At 43.3% G+C, this 20999-nt stretch overlaps 1 protein-coding gene across 4 annotated transcripts in view; it reads left to right on the forward strand.

The window, feature by feature from the left end:
* Positions 1 to 13399, forward strand: part of MTMR14 (myotubularin related protein 14) — a 37518-nt gene extending 24119 nt beyond the window's left edge. The window contains exons 15-19 of one of the 4 annotated variants that reach the window (XM_073644792.1): positions 415 to 473; positions 641 to 779; positions 1772 to 1969; positions 6172 to 6327; positions 12255 to 13399. In XM_073644792.1, coding sequence (XP_073500893.1) covers positions 415 to 473; positions 641 to 779; positions 1772 to 1969; positions 6172 to 6327; positions 12255 to 12435 — 733 coding nt within the window. In that variant the 3' untranslated portion in view covers positions 12436 to 13399. The remainder of the gene's footprint in view (positions 1 to 414; positions 474 to 640; positions 780 to 1771; positions 1970 to 6171; positions 6328 to 12254) is intronic. The other 3 variants (XM_073644793.1, XM_073644794.1, XM_073644795.1) reach the window with 3 other exon arrangements.
* The last annotated feature ends 7600 nt before the right edge of the window (positions 13400 to 20999 follow it).

Consider the following 20999-nt stretch of genomic DNA (forward strand, 5'->3'; position numbering starts at 1 on the left):
AAGACATATTTTCAGTTGTTTCACACTTTTTTGTTAAGTATATAATTCCACATGTGGTAATTCATAGTTTTGATGCCTTCAGTGTGAATGTACAATTTTCATAGTCAGGAAAATACAGAAAAATCTTTAAATGAGAAGGTGTGTCCAAACTTTTGGTCTGTAGTGTAGGTGATGTCACAGCTCACCTCAACCTCCTGTACAATGACTGTATATAAATGTACCCTCAAAAGGTGAATAAGTGAGACCCCACTACCCTTCTCCCCCTAGCAATGTAGAAAAGTGTCCCATGTTGGTGCCGCTCCCCCCCCCCCCCCCCGGACCCCTCCTGGTCTCCTGTCAGACACAAAAGCCCTCCTTTGATCCACAACTCTTATTAACCCTTTCCATTCTGTAATATCCCGTCTTTTCTTCCAGGCGGAAAATCTCCCAGCCCCGGGACCCCGGTCTGACTTTAGAGGACTTCTGTGCACTTAGTAGGTGTCCTCTGTTTTCATCCTTGTGTTCCCCTGTAATAAATAATATGGAGGAAATCCTATAGTAATATATACTCTGGCCCCGGTGCGGCCCGACCCTCGCCAGACTATATGGATCTCGCTGTTTGTGTCCGTGTGTGTGAATGGATTATATCCGCTCCCACCAGGACCCCGGGAGCGCGGCAGCCCCACCAGCCTGAGCAGCGACTTCTCCGTCATTGCGGAAGATTCCCCCAGTGCCTTCGGACATACAAACTGTGAATCTGTAGACCTGATCAACCTGGGCGCTCAGAGCCACGCCGTCTGGTGAGTAGTAGGCAGCGGTGGGTATAGGCCCTTCACCCCCGGGACATATTTTCCTTTTTTTTTTTTTCCTTCGTTTTTCCCTCCCCTCCTTTCAAAAGCCATAATTTTTTTTGTTTGTTTTTCCGTCAATGTAACCAAATGAGGGCTTGTGTGTGTTTTGTGTGATGAGTTGTACTTTTGAATGACACCATCCATTCTACCACATAGCGTACTGAAAAACAGAGAATAAAACCCAAAGTGCATTGAAACTGCAAAAAAATTTGCAATTTTTATTTTTTTTTTTAGCTTAATAATATCAATATATATTAATAAATAATATTATTTATTCTATAATTATTTATAGAATTATATAATTTTTTTTTTATTTAAGTGGTAGAAAAAAATGTCAAATTTTTAAGAAGGGGAAAAAAATCACACTTGTCGCCATTTTCTGAGACCTGTTTTCTTTTTTTGGGATCTGGGACTGGGTGAGGGCTTATTTTTTGTGCCCCGAGCTGACATTTGGGGTAGATACGTTGTTTTGATCACCTTGCAATGTTACAGCGACAAAAAAAAACAACTTAATTCTGGTGGTGTTGTGTTTTTTTTTTTGGTTTGTTTTTTTTCACATTACACCATTTACCGATTTAACTTATTTTATATTTTGATAGATCAAACTTTTTTGAACGCAGCGATGTATAAAATGTAGAATTGGTGACGAAAGGTTGAACTTGATGGACCGAGGTGTTTTTTTTTTTTTTTTTTTTTCCCCCAACCTATGTAACAGCAGTGCATCAGCACTGGTCATCAATATCAGATTGCTGGTGGTCCGACACCCAGCGCCCCCCACTGAGCAGCTTTGGATGTACACATTGAACGCAGCTGCGTTATAGAGGTTGTATTAGCGGAGCGGTGTCGGGGTCCCTGAGGTCGGACCTCCTGCGATTTATCATTGATAACCTATTGGACAACCCCTTTGATTCCTGTCCGTCGCCTTTTCCCCACCATGCCAGGAAGAAGACTCACACCTCCTCCCCACAGGCCGCGGCGTGGAACCGGACGTCAGAAGACCATCTGCTCCTCCCATCAGGAACGGAAGCGAAATCCTCCAGCTCCTCCTCATCCAACCATTCGGACATCTTCCTGAGAGCAGGGAGTAGCCCCCTGGAGGTGCCGCAGCGCAGGTGGGACGTGTGTCGAGCCATTCCTGTGTACGTGTGACTTATGTTTATACAGTTTGTTGCATGATGATATGATGTAGAACAAATCATAGGTTTACAGTATGGGCAGGTACAGAACGTGTGAGTACATAGGAGAGGAATTGGGGGCCCAATGAGGCCCAATGGTTGGACTAACCCACCAGTATACTACAGGACCCTCAAACTCTGGCCCAGTTATCGGCCAAGTAGAAGATGACCCAAGTGGAGCCGATCACTTCCGGTTAGGATTTTTTACGGAACGTGGACTTATAGATGGTGGTGGGACCTCTACAAACACATTAGTGTGTCCATGGCTTAAAAAAGCAACTCACTGCTGTGTGCCCCTGCCCCTCCAGGGCCTCGCCATCGCCCCTGCTCCACCGCCACCTCCCACCGGGCCTCGCCGTTGCCCCTGCTTCACCCCCGGCCTTTCTCCGCAAGGCTTAGTCAGGGCCGTAGACCAACGTGGAGACTGAAGAAGAGGGTTGGGTGGGAAGCTGTGTATTTTCTAATTTTCTAATTTTTTTTTTTTTTTTTTTTAACACCCCTTTCTGGCACTTTTTAGAATTCACCTTTACCGAATCCAACCCCCCGCAAAAAAAATCTGATTCTGGCAATTTTTGTAAAATTCAATTCGCTCATGTGCCGGTCCGTCAAACAAGCGGAGTGCTGGTGGTCGCTCTCCCTCTCTCGGCACAATGATCCTCTACTCACTGTTGTCAGCCAATAGAAAGCGCCTTCTTAGCTGCTTGTCTGGTAAGGGGCTGAGACCCGGCATTAGTATGGGTGTAAGGCTGAGAAGACTCCTTTTGCAAGTGAATTAAAAAGGGATTAGTGTTGGCTGCCAGAGGGGGGAGGGGACTGATTTTGGCCAGTAGCACCAAGAGGCACATAGATGCAAAAAGTATGCTGGAGAGGGTATTTTTTATTTTTTCTGCTGGAACGCCTATGAAGATGATTTGCTTTAATTTGCTGATCTGAATGTATTATTATGTTTTAATTTTGTAAGAAAAGTAGCGATGTGTGGACAGCAGGCATGTTGACTGTTTCCAATAGAAATCGGCAGCAGTGAGTGCCATCTTATTGAGCATTTATGACTGGTTTCTGGAGGCCACAGAAGGTAATAAGTGTTTATTCCCAACCCCAATTTCAAACATTTCCTAAAAATGTAGATTTTTTCCTTGGTGGAACGAGATTTGCAGCTTTTGGTTTGCAGCCGGCGTCCTATGATCTGCTTTCACAACGCCTCATTACCGGGTCACGTGCTCATTCGATGCCAGGAATGAGTGGCTTGTACCGCAGTCTGATTGCGGTGTCGGACCCCGCAGCTGTCTGACCCCCGAGTCTCGATTTTACGCCCAGTTACTCTTCAGCTCCCATAACACAACGCCGCTCTCCGCTCCCCACCGGCGATGCTGCGGCACGAGAGGAGAGGAAGCTTTGGGCTGGCATGTGCCTTAGTAATCGCAGGTGCGGTGGGTACAGAAGCTGCGGCCGCCGCTCTCCGCACCGTCCCTATTCCCAGATTAGCACGATGTGAACACAGATGGCTGAAGCCTGACCTCATTCTACCGGGGATCCAGGAACATTGTGCTTCAAGATCAAGATGAAATGTGGATCCACTTAGGGATAAATCTATAGAGTCATCGTATAGGAATATCCAGGGAATTTAGTATTTTTGCGCTTTGTGTGTACTCCATGAATGCATAAGATGAAATATATTTTAGGTTTTCTGTGGACAAGTCTTCCCTCGGTCCCATTGCCCCAGTGTATAACATCCGACACCTCACTGCCAGTGTATAACCTCCGGCCCCCCGCCATGCTGTCTGCCTTTACTACCATATGGCAGAGCAGCCGGTGGTGCAGGAATCACGGATACCAGCGAGGACCTGTAATAGGAGCCACCGGGGTAACAAGTCCGGTCATGACATTTCTTCCTCCTGAATCTTCCCCCATCGCTTGTGAGTGATATTATTGAGAAGTGGAAGGAACCGAAGCAACTCAGCCCCGAAATGGAGACCCCGTAACATTACAGAGCGGGGGGCGAGTGCTGAGGAGCAGAGGGCAGAAAAGTCACCACTGCTCTGCCGACCCCATAACTGCAGAGTCCAGACTTCCTCAGCACAAACACTGCGCCCCCGCCAGGAGCTTCATCGTCGAGCAGCTGTATGCAGCCGTACATCACCAAGCACAATGCCGAGTGTCTGATCCAGTGGTTTAAAGCCGCCACCACTGGACTCTTGAGGAGACGTGTTCTGTGCAGTGATGGATCACACTTCTCTATCTGGCCTCTGATGGAGGAGTCTGGGTTTGGTGATTTCAGGAGAACGTTACCCCCTGACTGCATTGTGCCCGCTGTACAGATGGAGGAGGAGGATAATGCTATGGGCTGTTATCAGGGGTCGGCCTTGGGCCCTTTGTTCCTGTGAAGGGAAATCTTAATGCTTCAGCACAAGACATTATGGACAATTGTAGCTTCAGCTTTGTGGGAACAGTTTGGGGAAGACCCTTTTCTGTTCTTCATGACTGTTTGCAGTACACACAGACCTGGAGGAGAGAACAGAGCCTGGACCACAACCCCATCCAAGAACGGAGTTTGTGAGCCCGGCATCCCCCCTCCCCCCCCCAACATCAGGGTCTGACCTCACAAATGTATTTCTCTATGAAGGGGAAAAAATTCCGACAGCTCCCCTATATCTGCAGAGCGTCTGACTCCATATTGATGTCTATGGATGTAGAATGGGAGGTTAGAAAAGCTCCTGGAGATGGAATGTGGAGGGGGGCACATACTTTTCTCTGTATGGTGTCTCATAGTCTATCTTTAGCACCTTTTCCCTGCCACAGTTTGGAAACCTAAAGTCAGCAAAAAAAATAAAAATTGAGAATAGTACAAAAGTATTGCACGAGGAGGAGGGAGATGCAGCTGCAGGATTCCCCATATGTAGAGGCTGTGAGAAGGAAGCGAGTTCTGCAGGTGAGGAGCATTTTGCATCGGTAATTCTGTGGCTCCTGCCAACCCATATAATGCTCAGAAGTAGACTCTGCTCATAATTTAGGGGATTTGTGGAGGACGGTGATCCATAGATGTGGCCATAGTGCAAAACTGGAGGACATCCCCCTCCCTTATGACTGTTTCCAGAAATACAGTGAGATCGTCAGTGCTCAGTTTGGGTTTTTCCAGCTTGCATTAACCTTGACTTGTTCCTCCTTGGCATGTGGAGACCAATGCACGTGTGTCTTACTAAAGCACATAAAGTGTTCCCCGCACCCTGCACATTCTGGCGTTCTGCTTATACCTTAACACGTGCAGAATAACCGAAAATAACTACAAGACTCGCGGCCTTCACATTCCACATATTATACATTTTCAATAAAATATTTATTATTCAAGTTTCAATAAAAACAATCTAACGACCCATCCATTCTGGCGGACCCAAATGGTCGATATATTACATAGACGGTCATTCATTCTTTCTGGCTTGCATGTAATGCCACATCTTTCCTGTAGTGGCCACTGCAGGAGAAGTGCTCAGCCTGATGTGGTTTTCCTCGGCGATCAAAACTGATCATCGTGGGTTTCTGAAGCCAGACTCGTTCTGATCCGTTGCAGGCAAGAGATTGTTATAAGACCGGTCCAATGAGGGGATGAAGTAGTATTCCTGTTTAAAAAATAAAAAAATTAACCATTTTAAGTTTTACATTGTATTAACCTTTTATTATTGTGCAAGCGATTAGGAGTAATCTGCTTTTAAAATCTTAATCTTCAACTAATCACGAGCCTGGCGTCTTGTCTGAAGATTTGTTTTTTTTTTCTTCCAAATCTTTTCCGCTTGGGGCGTTTTCTCTTCTCCTATTCTTTGGCTTTTGGCTGTTGGCGGATTATCGGGGGTCTCCACAATTCCAGTCCTCGCGCTTTGCGTGTGCTGTTTTCTGCATGCACCTTTTTTTTTGGCTTTGCAAAATCTCGACATCATAAGAGAACCGTTGACCATGTCTTGGAGGGATCATGTCCTCGGGGGCCCCAGGCTCCTCCAGGTGCGGGGCCCCAGGCTCCTCCAGGTGCGGGGCCCCGTCTGCCGTTCTCTAGACTGATGCGGAGTGATGAGTTTCTGCACACGACCTGTCCGCTTCGCGCTTCTGGAGACGCCATTTTTTTTCTTCTGTATTAGAAGCCATTGATCCCATGGTCTTCCCTTTCTCTCTCTTCGCCTCAGATCAGCGGACCATTCCCTACCTGGATCTTCCGTCTCCACAGACTATGGCAGCTGGCAGATGGTATCGGAGGGTGGGAGTGTTCATGACCATGGGATCCTCAGTGCCGGTATCTTCCTCCCCTTCAGCTTCCCAGATGAGAAGCCGAGCGGCGGCCTGTAAGTGGATCCGGAGCGTCGGCGGCTCTTCCCTTCAGTGAATGAGCATCTTGACTTTTATATTTCCCCCCCCAAAATCTGCAAATCTTTGCTCGATAGACCCTCAACGCCTGGTGTAAAAGTTTGGGGTGGACTGAACCTTTGTCAAGCCTCCCACCGGTTGCAAACAAACTGCGCTCTACTCACCCTCCCCAGGTCCAACAGTGAGTCTCCACTACTGATCAAGGTGTCATTGTCCACAGCTCTGATGTCATGTCAATGGAGCTGCTGCCAATAACTTAGCTCAGCAGCCCTGCGTATGTTGAGCTGATTGGCTGCAGTGCTGCAGATGTGACGTTGGCGCTGTTGACAATAACGGACACCAGGAGCAGCAAATAAGGCTCCGTGCTGGACCTGGGGAGGGCGAGTAAGGCTCAGGGTTTTTGTTTTTTTTTACACAAATTGCAGCCGAGAAATAAGGGTCCCCCATTAAGAGGATGAACTAAGATTCCTTACATCGTCTTGGCAAGAAAATCGATATCTAACATGGACCTTTTTTTTTCCAAGTGGGACTCGTTGAGGAGCAACAGAGCAAACCGAGCACTGAATCCGAAATCAGTCATAAGGGAGAGATCATTAAGGACCCCTGGAAACGAACAATGGGAAGCCCCCAGTTCTCACCGGTTTCCCTATAATTTAGTATACTTTGATCTATAATTATGAATTCCAGAGGGACCTTCACCACCCGACCCCCGACCACGTGGCCACATATGACCACAGCAATCAGAGCCCATAATCAATTGTAAATGCTCAGCCTCAAATCATCTCATCAATTATTACTGAGGGAGGGGGAAGAGAGCTCCTCATACTACACCAGAAAAAACTACAGCATATACTAACTACTATAATACTGCCCCCTATGTACAAGAATATAACTACTATAATACTGCCCCCTATGTACAAGAATATAACTACTATAATACTGCTATGTACAAGAATATAATTACTATAATACTGCCCCCTATGTACAAGAATATAACTACTATAATACTGCTCCTATGTACAAGAATATAACTACTATAATACTGCTCCCTATGTACAAGAAAATAACTACTATAATACTGCCCCTATATACAGGAATATAACTACTATAATACTGCTCCTATGTACAAGAATATAACTACTATAATACTGCCCCTATATACAGGAATATAACTACTATAATACTGCTCCTATGTACAAGAATATAACTACTATAATACTGCTCCTATGTACAAGAATATAACTACTATAATACTGCCCCTATGTACAAGAATATAACTACTATAATACTGCTCCTATGTACAATAATATAACTACTATAATACTGCCCCCTATGTACAATAATATAACTACTATAATACTGCCCCTATGTACAAGAATATAACTACTATAATACTGCTCCTATGTACAATAATATAACTACTATAATACTGCCCCCTATGTACAATAATATAACTACTATAATACTGCCCCCTATGTACAAGAATAGAACTACTATAATACTGCTCCCTATGTACAATAATATAACTACTATAATACTGCCCCCTATGTACAAGAATAATGCTCCTATGTACAAGAATATAACTACTATAATACTGCTCCCTATGTACAAGAATATAACTACTATAATACTGCCCCCTATGTACAAGAATATAACTACTATAATACTGCCCCCTATGTACAAGAATATAACTACTATAATACTGCCCCTATGTACAAGAATATAACTACTATAATACTGCCCCCTATGTACAAGAATATAACTACTATAATACTGCCCCTATGTACAAGAATATAACTACTATAATACTGCCCCTATGTACAAGAATATAACTACTATAATACTGCCCCCTATGTACAAGAATATAACTACTATAATACTGCTCCTATGTACAAGAATATAACTACTATAATACTGCCCCTATGTACAAGAATATAACTACTATAATACTGCCCCTATGTACAAGAATATAACTACTATAATACTGCCCCCTATGTACAAGAATATAACTACTATAATACTGCTCCTATGTACAAGAATATAACTACTATAATACTGCCCCTATGTACAAGAATATAACTACTATAATACTGCCCCCTATGTACAAGAATATAACTACTATAATACTGCCCCTATGTACAAGAATATAACTACTATAATACTGCCCCTATGTACAAGAATATAACTACTATAATACTGCCCCCTATGTACAAGAATATAACTACTATAATACTGCTCCTATGTACAAGAATATAACTACTATAATACTGCTCCTATGTACAAGAATATAACTACTATAATACTGCCCCCTATGTACAATAATATAACTACTATAATACTGCCCCCTATGTACAAGAATATAACTACTATAATGCTGCTCCCTATGTACAAGAATATAACTACTATAATACTGCTCCTATGTACAAGAATATAACTACTATAATACTGCCCCCTATGTACAAGAATATAACTACTATAATACTGCCCCCTATGTACAAGAATATAACTACTATAATACTGCTCCCTATGTACAAGAATATAACTACTATAATACTGCTCCCTATGTACAAGAATATAACTACTATAATACTGCCCCTATGTACAAGAATATAACTACTATAATACTGCCCCCTATGTACAAGAATATAACTACTATAATACTGCCCCTATGTATAAGAATATAACTACTATAATACTGCCCCCTATGTACAAGAATATAACTACTATAATACTGCTCCCTATGTACAAGAATATAACTACTATAATACTGCTCCCTATGTACAAGAATATAACTACTATAATACTGCCCCTATGTACAAGAATATAACTACTATAATACTGCCCCCTATGTACAAGAATATAACTACTGTAATACTGCCCCCTATGTACAAGAATATAACTACTATAATACTGCCCCTATGTACAAGAATATAACTACTATAATACTGCCCCCTATGTACAAGAATATAACTACTATAATACTGCTCCCTATGTACAAGAATATAACTACTATAATACTGCCCCTATGTACAAGAATATAACTACTATAATACTGCTCCTATGTACAAGAATATAACTACTATAATACTGCCCCCTATGTACAAGAATATAACTACTATAATACTGCCCCTATGTACAAGAATATAACTACTATAATACTGCCCCTATGTACAAGAATATAACTACTATAATACTGCCCCCTATGTACAAGAATATAACTACTATAATACTGCTCCTATGTACAAGAATATAACTACTATAATACTGCTCCTATGTACAAGAATATAACTACTATAATACTGCCTCCTATGTACAAGAATATAACTACTATAATACTGCTTCTATGTACAGGAATATAACTCTTATAATACTGCTCCTGGCTATACTATAATGCTCTTTTGAACGGACTGTCAGGAATATCTGGGATATTTTTGTCGGTTTTTGATGCCTCGGGCTGTAGGTGAAGTGCAGTAGTTGTCCCCTCGGTGATGCAGTTGTGGACCCCTTTGTTTGGCTCCATAGACCCGGTGTATAGCTGCACATACACATTTCGGGGAGCATCTCCTTCTAAAAATAAAGCTCCCGACATCTGACTGATTGTTAGCAGTCTGGTAATTTAGGAGCCGAGTACTTGGCTGCTGAGTCCCCATAGACACGGCGTTGTGTGCACTCGCTCATGCCCGTCCACAGGGCGATAATGCAGAGCTCATCCTTATTATATACCACCGTGTACTGTCATGGGTTATTCCATAATCTGCTCCATGTATAATGGATGAAGGTCACATCCCATAATGTGCTGTACCTGGCTTCTCCTGCTGCTGCTATGGGGCCCAAGGAGAGCAGGGGCGGCCACTCATCTCCCCAACCCTGCGGATCTGCTTTGGGATTCCCTTTCCCCAGACATCAGATTCCAATTCCTCACTATATCTGGGCACATATGACAAAGACCCAATGTAGCTGTTTGTCCCTCGGAGACCAGGGCCCCAGCTTTGTATGTCCATTAGGTCTCCAGTGGAACTGCTTTATTTCCAGACAAGAGGATGGAGGATTGCCCCAAAGGTTGTGGAAAGGGGGAAATGTGAGCTGGGATATTGGGTGCGGGGGCCTGTAGTTAGTGGGTCCTCCAATCTATGGACTTGACCTTTTGTGTTTTTTGCATTTGGGTAAGAAATGTTCTCCTGTGATCCACCGAGAAAAGATTTGTCAAACCCGTTTCCATTGCTCCAGATGTCCGCTTTGCCCCGTTGCAGCAGACGCTTGGCATTGTGCAGAATTATCTCAGGCTTTTGTACAGCCGCTTGACCCTGGGAATCAAGTCTGCTGACCAGCAGCTCTTGTGCTTCAGATCCGTTCCAGAGACTCAGGAACTTGGTGATTCCTGAAGATTTGGAAGTGTGTTCTTGGCTACTTTGATGGTCCCGCTCTGTGAACTGATGTGCTCACCACTTCACTACTGAGGTGCCGCTTCTTTAGCGGGGCAGATATTTGATTAAATAAAGTCTCACATGTATGTCTCTAGCTCATAACTATCAATCTACATCTCATGTCTATCTTGTATCGTTCCCTCGCATCTCTCTTGCATTGCTCACTCGCTTGCGCTTTCTTGTATCGCTCCTTCGCATCTCTCGCACTTTGTTGTATTACTCGCGCTCTCTTGTATCGCTTGCATTGCTCGCTTGTTTGCGCTTTTTTGTATTGCTCCCTCGCACGTATGGCTCCCTCGCACGTATGGCTCCCTCGCATCGCTCGCACGTATGGCTCCCTCGCATCGCTCGCACGTATGGCTCCCTCGCATCGCTCGCACGTATGGCTCCCTCGCATCGCTCGCACGTATGGCTCCCTCGCATCGCTCGCACGTATGGCTCCCTCGCATCGCTCGCACGTATGGCTCCCTCGCATCGCTCGTGCTTTCTTGTATCGCTCCCTCGCATCGCTCGTGCTTTCTTGTATCGCTTCCTCGCATCGCTCACACGTATCGCTCCCTTGCATCACTCACCCACTGTTGTATCGCTCACTTATCTGTTTTCTATCTGTTGGTGTGTTTCTACGTTTTTGTCTCCCTTGCTCCCATATCTATTTCTTTCTCATCTCTATCACTCGCTTTCTTGCTCACTTTTTTGTGTGTCTATCTATTGCTGTTTCTCTCTTGCTTGTTTTTTCATATCTATTGCTCTCTAGTAGCTTATCGCTCCCTTGCCCGCTCTATCTCACACTCGCTCTTGTATCGATCACGTTTCTGTCGCTCGCTCTTTTATGTATCTTGCAGTTGCTTTTTCTTTTGTATCTCGCTCGCTCTTTATCCATCACTGAGTAGTAGGAGACATCTTCTAGCGCGCAGCTCGTGTGACTTGTATAATTGGGAGCTGTCTCGTCAGTGACTGCCGAATACGACCAGCTTCTCAAAATAGAATTTTTTTTACATGACACTTCCACTGTGAGATCCTCATGTTTTATATGTCGGTGTCATTATTTATTTCCAATGTAAAAGTTGTTCCGCCTGGAGACTGTTGGGTGGAATAAAATGGACGGGGTTCTCTTCCCCCTAGGTTCGAGCAGACAGTGTGCGCGACGCCCCCTTGTAGTTGCCGCTGTATGATGGCCCAACCCGCTGATTTCGATGAGACCATCTAATGTGAATGGGGCGCCTCTTTATCTGGAGGACCCGTCCTGTCCTGCATTGTATTGTTAGGAATTGATGTTCTGTAATACCCCATCTCTCCTGTGGGGGAAGTATAGGGAAACTTAACTGCTGGATTTAATCACTGTTTACCACTGATCTCTGGGGTCTCGGCAGGAGGTCACTTTATGACGCAGGAGACCTCTCTAACATTGTGCAAAGTCATCAGTGATGCTAAGCATGTCTTTTTGTCAAGCTGGATATTTATTGTCCGTTCCTCTCTTACAGGCACGCGGCACCGACGGAACGAGCGACGCGGCTTGAAGCTGTCCAGTCCATCTTCCTATCTGCCTACAATACCACCATAGGCCTAAGAACGGTGCCGCCGAGCCCGTCGGGGGCCATCAGCGGTCTTTTAGAACAGTTTGCCCGCGGCGTGGGCCTTCGAGGAGCCAGTACCATAGTGTGACAAAGCCACTGGGAACCCAGAAGCCGCGACGCGCGCTCCGTTCTCCCCTGTAGAAGCCATAGAAGACAATCGCCAGGATGTGTTCGGGGGTCTCCTTTATGTGTGTGATGAAAAGGGAATGGTTCTTCCAATCATAAAAAGAAAAAAAATATATATCTGTGGTCGCGTCGGTCGTAAGGGCTGATGAATAGTAAAGTAGATTTTTATATCCGAATTTGACAAAACTGCGGCTATTTTTTATTATTTTTTTTTTAATAGAAAATTTAATCACACGGCCGCCAAGACAAACTGTACATCAGGGGTAGGCAATGCGTGGCTCGGAAGTACAGGTCCCAGCATGCCGGACGTTTAGTATGGATCTATAATCTGCATCCCCAAGGGGGTAAAATCTCTTCTTGTCTTGCAGGCATCTGACACACCGCTCCAAATCCTCTGCTGCCCTATACACAGCCATAGAGCTAAATGATAAAATTCTGCTACTTGCAGCCACCACTAGGGGGAGCTCATTTGAGCTATTTTCTGTAAGCTCCCCCTAGTGGTGGCTGCGGGTAGCAAAATTTGTTGTTCGCTGACCTCTCCAGCAATCTGACTATTTATATGGGAAGGGGCTGATGTGTAAAGGGACAAATGGGGGGAGGAGCATGACGCAGGGATTCTCTGGTGCACTTTTTGTTCCTGTGCCCCTCCTGCCCCCTCGCTCAGAGCTCAACAGTTGTGTCCGTATTGGCGTCTTAATAGCAGCAGTGTCTCTAGGGATGCTGGGACTTGTAGTTCCTCGGCCACAGTACTACCTATAGCCCTTTTCTTTTGCTGCACACTATGATTTTTTTTTTTTATCTCCTCTTGTGATTGATGAACAAAGTCTGGTTTTTATTTTTTTTTTTTTGCTTTTTATTCCACTTTTTTTTTGCCTGTTATTTAATTGTTTCAATTAAAAAAAAGTATTGTTCATATTTATACAGAATTCACGTCTGGAGTCTTTGATCTGGACTGTATGAAAGAACTGAGAATAAATTACTGGATGGGGGAAAAAAAAGTCTCCTGAAATTGCGCCACTCTTGTCTGCAGGTTGTGTCTGGTATTGCAGCTCGCTTTCATTTACTTGACTTGCACTACCAGACACAGCTGGTGGATAGGAGTGCTGCTTTTTTCAGGAAAATGGAAGATATGGAAGCCTTCAGGAGAAATCTTTATTTTTAGATTATTATTATTTTTTTTATTTTTTTTTTTTTACATAATTGCATTTAACAGTTGAGTTTTAATAGAAATGTTTGCACCATTTGCATTGTGTTGTCCTGTGTCTACTGCTGGCTGCAGAATGAGCTAACTAAGAATCCATCAGCGAGCTCTTTCTGGTGGGAAGATTATAACTTTTTTTTTTTTTTCTTTTTTCTGAGCGCCTCTTGGCTGATTTATGAACATACAGGTAAACTCAACTTTTATGTGGTCATAAATCTGCTGAGAGGCGTTCAGGAATATAAGAATTCTAAATAAATGCTCTCGTCAGAACGAGCTCGCTGACACATTCTCAGATTACTCGTTCTGCAGCTAGTGATAGACAGTAGAACACAGAGGCTATAGAAGGCAAACGGTGCAAAATTTGTAATGAAACCGAATTGCAACAATGATTTGTGGCCCAAAATACCTGCATTTAAGAAAAAAAAAAAAAAAAATTTCTTTTTTGTTACCTGAAAATGGTGGCGACGATGATTTATTTATTTATTTTTTTAAATAACCTCTTCCATTCCTGTACCATACTATTATGTTGTGAGCACTTGATAGTATGGCTGCTGATGTCTGCATCTGATGTGCTCGACTGAGGGAGAGGGCTGCCTCTGTCACCCTGTCTGCAGCTCCAGAACACCATTTCTCAGCTGTCCGGTTGTGTTCTGCTGCTGCAGCTTGTACTGATTAGTGATGAGTTGTAATACTATGGCCAGGAGATGTGGTTTTTCCAATCCCTAATCTTATAAACCCAATATGCAACCTGTCAAACAGGCATAGGTCAGGATGTATGGGGTTTGGGGCCAGTGACATCACCCATTTACTTACTAATTTAAAGGGTATGTAGACCACTTTTTTTTTTCAAAAATAGAAGCGACACTGCCATTTAAAAAAAAAAAAAACTACCGTTTTTCGTATGGAGCTCCTAGGCTGATATGTGTATCTCCATGGTTACAGACCACAAACTGAACCCAGTGTAGTCTCATCCTGCAGTCATCTGTTACTTCCCTCGGCTCCTGCTGTCTGTAGGTTTACTAAGAACAGTGAGAGAAGCGCGTTTCTGCAGGATCTGACTACACAGGGTTTGTAGTCTGTTACCATGGCGACACATGGGCCCGCTTAGGAGCTGTATACACACACAAAAAAAAATATCTTCTATGGAAAGTTCTGTGATCTCTAGGGCAATGATATCCGGGTGATCCTACAAATCCAGAGAGCTGAAGCTGTACAAAGGAAAAGCCCTGATTTGTAATTTTCCCAAATTGCCCACCCCACGGAGGCCGTGGAAGGGGAAGACAATGACCTGTTCTATAATAGCAGTAAGTACCCGTCCCGCTGGCCGCGTTCTGTACCTCGCTGCCGCCGGTGGGGAGGGATCATCCTCTGTCTTCTCCATAGAAAACTGTGACCCGTTTAACAGGTTATTTTCCCAATTTCTGCGATGTTTACACCACAACAGCGCGGCATAACCGCGGGACGCCGTAAACGTTACTGCTTTACAGCTCCGTTTAACCCTTTAAACACCTGGTGACTTTTTTTTTTTTTTGCACTTTGGTTTTATTTCATCCTTTTTTTGTTCACACAGCTCCTATGCAGATCTATGTGTCTCCGTGGTTACAGACTACAAACCCTGTGTAGTCTGATCCTGCAGTCGTCTGTTGCTTCCCTCTACTGTCTGTAGATTCACTAAGAAGAGGAGGCAGAGCAACATCTGCCTGCAGGATCAGACTACACTGGCTCTGGATTGTAGTCTGTCACCATGGAGATGCATAAATCTGCGTAGGTGCTGCGTGTGCAGAACAGTAGATTTATAATAAAGAATATAGGTAAAGTCCGTTCATTTTTCCCTTTTAGATTCATGGGAGAAATTAAAAGAAAAAAAAAAGGTTTGCAAAAGTTCACACGCACTTTAATCTCAAGACTCCATGGTCGTACGTCCGGTCGAAGTCTTATATAGCGCTACGTAGTCAGGGTTGCATGAAATCGCAGGCAATTTCCTATCCTGCAATAACTATGTTAAGCGGGAGCAATTAAGCAACAACAGAAGATATAAAGGAAAGTCCACAATCCCTTAAAGGGGTTGTTGAGGCTTGTGATGAAAGTCTGCAGTCACTTGACTACAAGTATGTGATTTGCAAACATGCGGTCACATGCCAACTAGACGTGCTCCATACAAGTGAATGGAGTGTGGCTGAGCACGTCTAGTCGTAATGTGACCAGAAGTATAAAAATCACATACTCATGTGACCGCCCGATTTTTGCTGCAGTCACCGGAGAATACAGAATTTTATCCCAAGCCTGGACAACCTCTTTAATTATGCAATCAATTCAGGTTTATACTCCTGTGGCTCACATCATATGGTCACAATCTGAGTAGCGGGTTTCACCACCTTTTTATATGATTTTGGGGGGGTGTATGTTGGAATGTGACGTAGAGTTGGTGCCAATTTATTTTCACTTCCAATTCTATTGGCCACAACAGTGGTCTGTGGCAGCAGGACGGCAGAGGAAGTGCCGTCTGTTACCTGGCGTCGTCCGCGGCTCTTCTTTTGATTAGTCGGTCTGTTGAGACATCATTGTTATAGCGTGATGCACATGTGATGTCGCACCAGGCCGGCTAATCAAAAGATGCTGCCAGGTAGCAGGTGGCACTACCTCTCTCGACCAGCGACCACAGACCACGGTCGTGGCTGATGTAGTGGGACAAACTCGAGATGGATATTGATTAAGGAATCTCAACCTTTTTATCTTTTGTAAGTGGTAGCAGGAAATACAATGTATGGAAGGACCATTTAAGCTTTGTTACTTGCCCCAGAGGAAGCTGTAAAGCGAAACCCAGGGTCGAGCAGGAGTCTGATGGGCCACTGATTTTATATTTTTATACAACACATGTCTGAGTATATAGGAATAAATACCCTCTTGATTATCCGAGTATGAGGTCTACTGCACTGTGGTGTTACACTTAATATAACCCAAGGAGTACTGAGATCAAAACTGGAGTACAAGAACCGATGGACAACCACTGCGACAGCTGTCCCGCTCTGGAGACCTTTATATCCTCCCGTGTATACAAAGGTGATGAGTGGAAATTGCTATTCAGACTGCGACCATTTGATTGTGCCTGAACCTGAACTAATTTGCTTTCACAGCTGAGGGTTTGCTGCAATGTATCAGTCTAGCCAATTTAGCAGCAATAAAAATATTGGGTTTTTTTTTGTTTGGGCTTCATTAAAAAAACGAAAACAATTTCAAAAATAATTTTGTATCCCATAATAAATGCAATTTATATATATAAAAAAAATTGTTCTTGACTTAATCCTTTGTCCTTTTTTTTAAATCAAATGTTTTTATTGATTTTTATAAATATTTACACAAAAGGAAAAACCAACAACAGCCAGACAAACATTGTAGAAACCCAGTTCTCCACCCCCGATCCTTAAGAAGCATTAACCATGAGTTATCTATACATCCTGGCTCTGCAAAACCAGCATAATTAGATGAACAAATATTTGAACATAGTAACAATAGTCAATCCAATCACATATAACTTGTGGAAGTATTAATAACATTTTCGTAATCCTTTGTTCTTAAAATGGGAATGAAGGAAATCATTTTATTTTGCAACAAATTAGACCAAAATCTTCATTTTGTGCTGCTTTTCTCATGGATTGACCTTAGAGGCGATGTTCACGACCAGCGGTTTTCACTCCGGTCTTGATGATGGGACAGGCTGAAGTCAGACACTCCTGATTCTTTAAGAGATGCATTCTGAAAAATGGTGGGCGCCTCGCCACAAATTTCACTCCAGTCGGGGGCTTCAAATCGCTTCCATAAATGATGATATTCCGTCGGCAAGTGGCCACCACTAGGGGGAGCTTTAGTGCTTAGTGAGCTCCCTCTGGTGGTGGCTGCTGGTATACAGGTATTAATAGGACGGGATAAGTGCAAGAACCTAATAGTTTTGCTCCTATGAACTGGTCATTACTATTTTGTTTGGAATTTTTGGGTCATGAAGGCCGTATGAAACGCCCTCATTGCATCTTTGGTGAAAAGCAGCAGATCTTTCCATGCACGTCACTCTGCAATCAGCCTTTTCCTCGTGACCCGTCTCCTGGATATTATTGCTCCATAGCACGGGAAAGTTTAATTGAGTGAAGAATGAACCTTTATGTCATTGTTTTTTGTTTTTTTTATTACCCCCTGGTAACTGTCAGCACTACATGCATCCTAAACGGCGCAAAATTCCTAAAAGGCTGTCTAGAATACAGAAATGTACCCGGCTTCCTGTTTGCTGGGGGGGAGCGCTGCACCCATAATGATTGACCGTTCAGATCAGCGGCAGGGCTGCACTCCTGGCCCGAACGTTGTGCTTTATGAAGCAAGCGGGGACACTGAGGCTGGCCGGGTCCAGCTTCACAGCAGCGCCAGAGCCTGTAAGCGCTGCGTCCCTCACCTTGGAGACCAGCCACTGCTGATAGACTGCAGTAAGTGGCCGGTAACCTAGGCAGCAAGCATTGAACATTAACCTTAAAATCACTTGGTTCCTGAGAACAGAGAGTATTTGTAATAGGTAAATTGCAGCGTTGCTTGTTTTACTCATTTATGAAGAATTCCTCCAAAAAAAGCTTTGGTGTAAATATTTGGGAACCAATGGATTCTCTGCTCCATCTGCCCATTGACTTTTAGTAAGTTTTTGTCCCATAAAGACATATTCACCTTGCTCATTACTTAGTTCTGTACCCATTTATTTCATAACCAGTTTTTACAGCTCCATCTACTAAGCCCCAAATCCTCTGTATAGACATTGTTAAATAAGATTCTGGCTGTCTGTAGTCACCACTAGGGGGAGCTCAATGAGAGGTGAATGTAGACAGGATCGTATGGACTTCATAAACGGGGAAAAGCAACATGCATGTATTTCATGGTTTCCAATGTTTGGTGGGTGGGTGCAGTGTAATAACTTTAGGAAAATGAGACCAATTTCTGAGAGCCGAGGGCTTTAGTATACAGACCAACAGCAGAGTGCACAGTTCGGCATGCACTTAGTTATTGGCTATGTATGTAGCAGAGCTGAAATCGTTGATTTATTATTTTGCAGTAGGTTTGCCAGCAACGCTATGGAAATCCGCATAATAATATCACTGTGTCACATGAGAAACTAAGCTCTGCTGCATCTGTACAACAAGCAACAGCTGGAAGCTTGCTAGGACTATAATCCATGCATAGTAGGAGGAGGATGCCGTATTCTGGGAATTAGGATTTGTAGTGAACCCCATCCACTCACTGCCCTATATACCATCCCCGGACCACATAAGCGGACGCCATAAAAGACATCTAATCCATTGCGGTCTAACCGGAGGCTGGTACATGACTACAACTCCCACCATGCCCGGAGAGCCACAGGCTGGAGGAGTTGTCCTCTTATGTCAAGTTACTATATGGCTATAGCAACTGGCACCCAACTGTTCTGGAATCCTAAATGACAAGTCTGTTTATTTAGCTAATGATATGGGAGCAGAATAAGTATCACTGCACCATCAGGTACATGAGGAGTGTGGCTGAGGTTTCCAGGATATTCTGGTTTTATGTAATATTTAAGTATCTTATTTCATATTTGTTACATCGTTTCTATTTCTAGACATTCTCCCTCGTTCTTAATTCCCAAACAGACGTCTCTTTCATCCCTTCTAGATTTCTACTGGTCGATATCTGAAATCCCCGCTGCTCCAGTGAACTTCCAGCTCCTCACATCTGTCGCTGCTTCCAAGCACACATCTGCGGCTGATCTGTGTGGGATTGTCATTTTAATCTATGTATTAGCGATAATGCCGGGCACGTGACCTCGCAGGACGGCACCAGAGCCTCGCCGCCAAATAAAAGCACCAAAATTTGTTTGCAAATTTCGACTTTTCGCTGTTGCAAATGTCTAAGACGAATTTATCAATATTTTACACCATTTTTTTTTTTTTTAATAGAAAAAGGAGATGTAGTTTTACCTTTTCATGTGAAATACGACATTCATGGATGTAAAGGTCGTAAAAAAAAGTTGCATATTCCAGACACGTTGTAGCGGCTTTAAAAAGGTTTTAACATGCAGAAAAAGTAGCAATTTGGGCAATTACTGCGACAATTGATGGTCTTCAGCTCTGATCTCACGTTTTTATCATGCAAAAAAGTTTCAATTTGCACAGAATTTTGTGATATTTGACACCTTGGTCCATCGCAAAAGCTACTGTGTTTCTATGCTTGAAAAATTGTGCTGCTGTAATTTGTGCAAAATTTAGCATTGAGGTGCAACATTTGATAAATATAAATCAATGAGTACACTAAAGATTTGTTGCAAATTGCACTAAAAATGTGGAACATTTTATCAGTGGTTTTCCATCTATTGCAAAACTACAAGTCCCAGCATGCGCTGGCAGTCAAAGCCCGGGGCCGCATGATGAATAGAGACCCCAGTATAAGGACTGTTGCTTGAAGATGGTTAAAGCGTGAGTATACTATCACAACCACTTTTCATTGCTCCATCAAAAATAAAAGGAAGCCACCTTGCCGATAGTGTTGCAAAATAATCTACAAATCTGCTCCTATGCAGATCTATGCGTCTCCGTGTCCCCCGAGGAAGCCGATGCAAAACGCGCGTTGGGGCTTACTGTCGCACGTGGCAGTGACCGTAGCTTATGGGTGAGCATGACATATCACATTGTATATTTTGCATTTACTTTATGTCTATGATTGGCCACTTTACAGGGCCGTTTCTGTCATGCACAATGCCACTTTAGTCTCTGACATATTGTTACTTGAAAATTATTTCTGCTATCCCAGTATCTATCCTAGCTCCGGACCCTCACATATGGGTTTGTTTTGAGTAGCTGGGATGTATTGAATACTTTTGGGAGGGCAGTTTTTTTCCTAATACATCTTATCAGATCGTATCCCATACATTGCATTAATGTTTTCCGCTTGTGCGCTCACACTCTTTGTGTCTTCATCATATTCACCTCGTTTTTAAACATGCTTCAATAAAATTTTGAGTTTTATATCAATTTTCTTTGTACTTTTTTGAAGTACTAGGGAATGCTAACTCCATTTCTCATTTGTTGTGACCATTTGATTGTGCCTGAACCTGAACTAATTTCCTCTCCTGCTGCTTTCACAGATGAGGGTTTGCTGCAATGTATCAGTCTAGCCAATTTAGAAGCAATTCTAATCAGTACTAACTCCAGTTGCTATAGTGAAGCAACCAACAATCACAATTTTGTATGTATTATGCCCCCAGTTGGTAAGTCATTGAGACATAAGATGGTCTTTGAAAATAAGTCCCCAAACACCGGATATCA

The sequence above is a fragment of the Phyllobates terribilis genome, unplaced genomic scaffold (assembly GCF_046119375.1).
Source record: "Phyllobates terribilis strain yellow unplaced genomic scaffold, ASM4611937v1 Scaffold_8__6_contigs__length_399053987, whole genome shotgun sequence".
NCBI classification, from domain to species: domain Eukaryota; kingdom Metazoa; phylum Chordata; class Amphibia; order Anura; family Dendrobatidae; genus Phyllobates; species Phyllobates terribilis.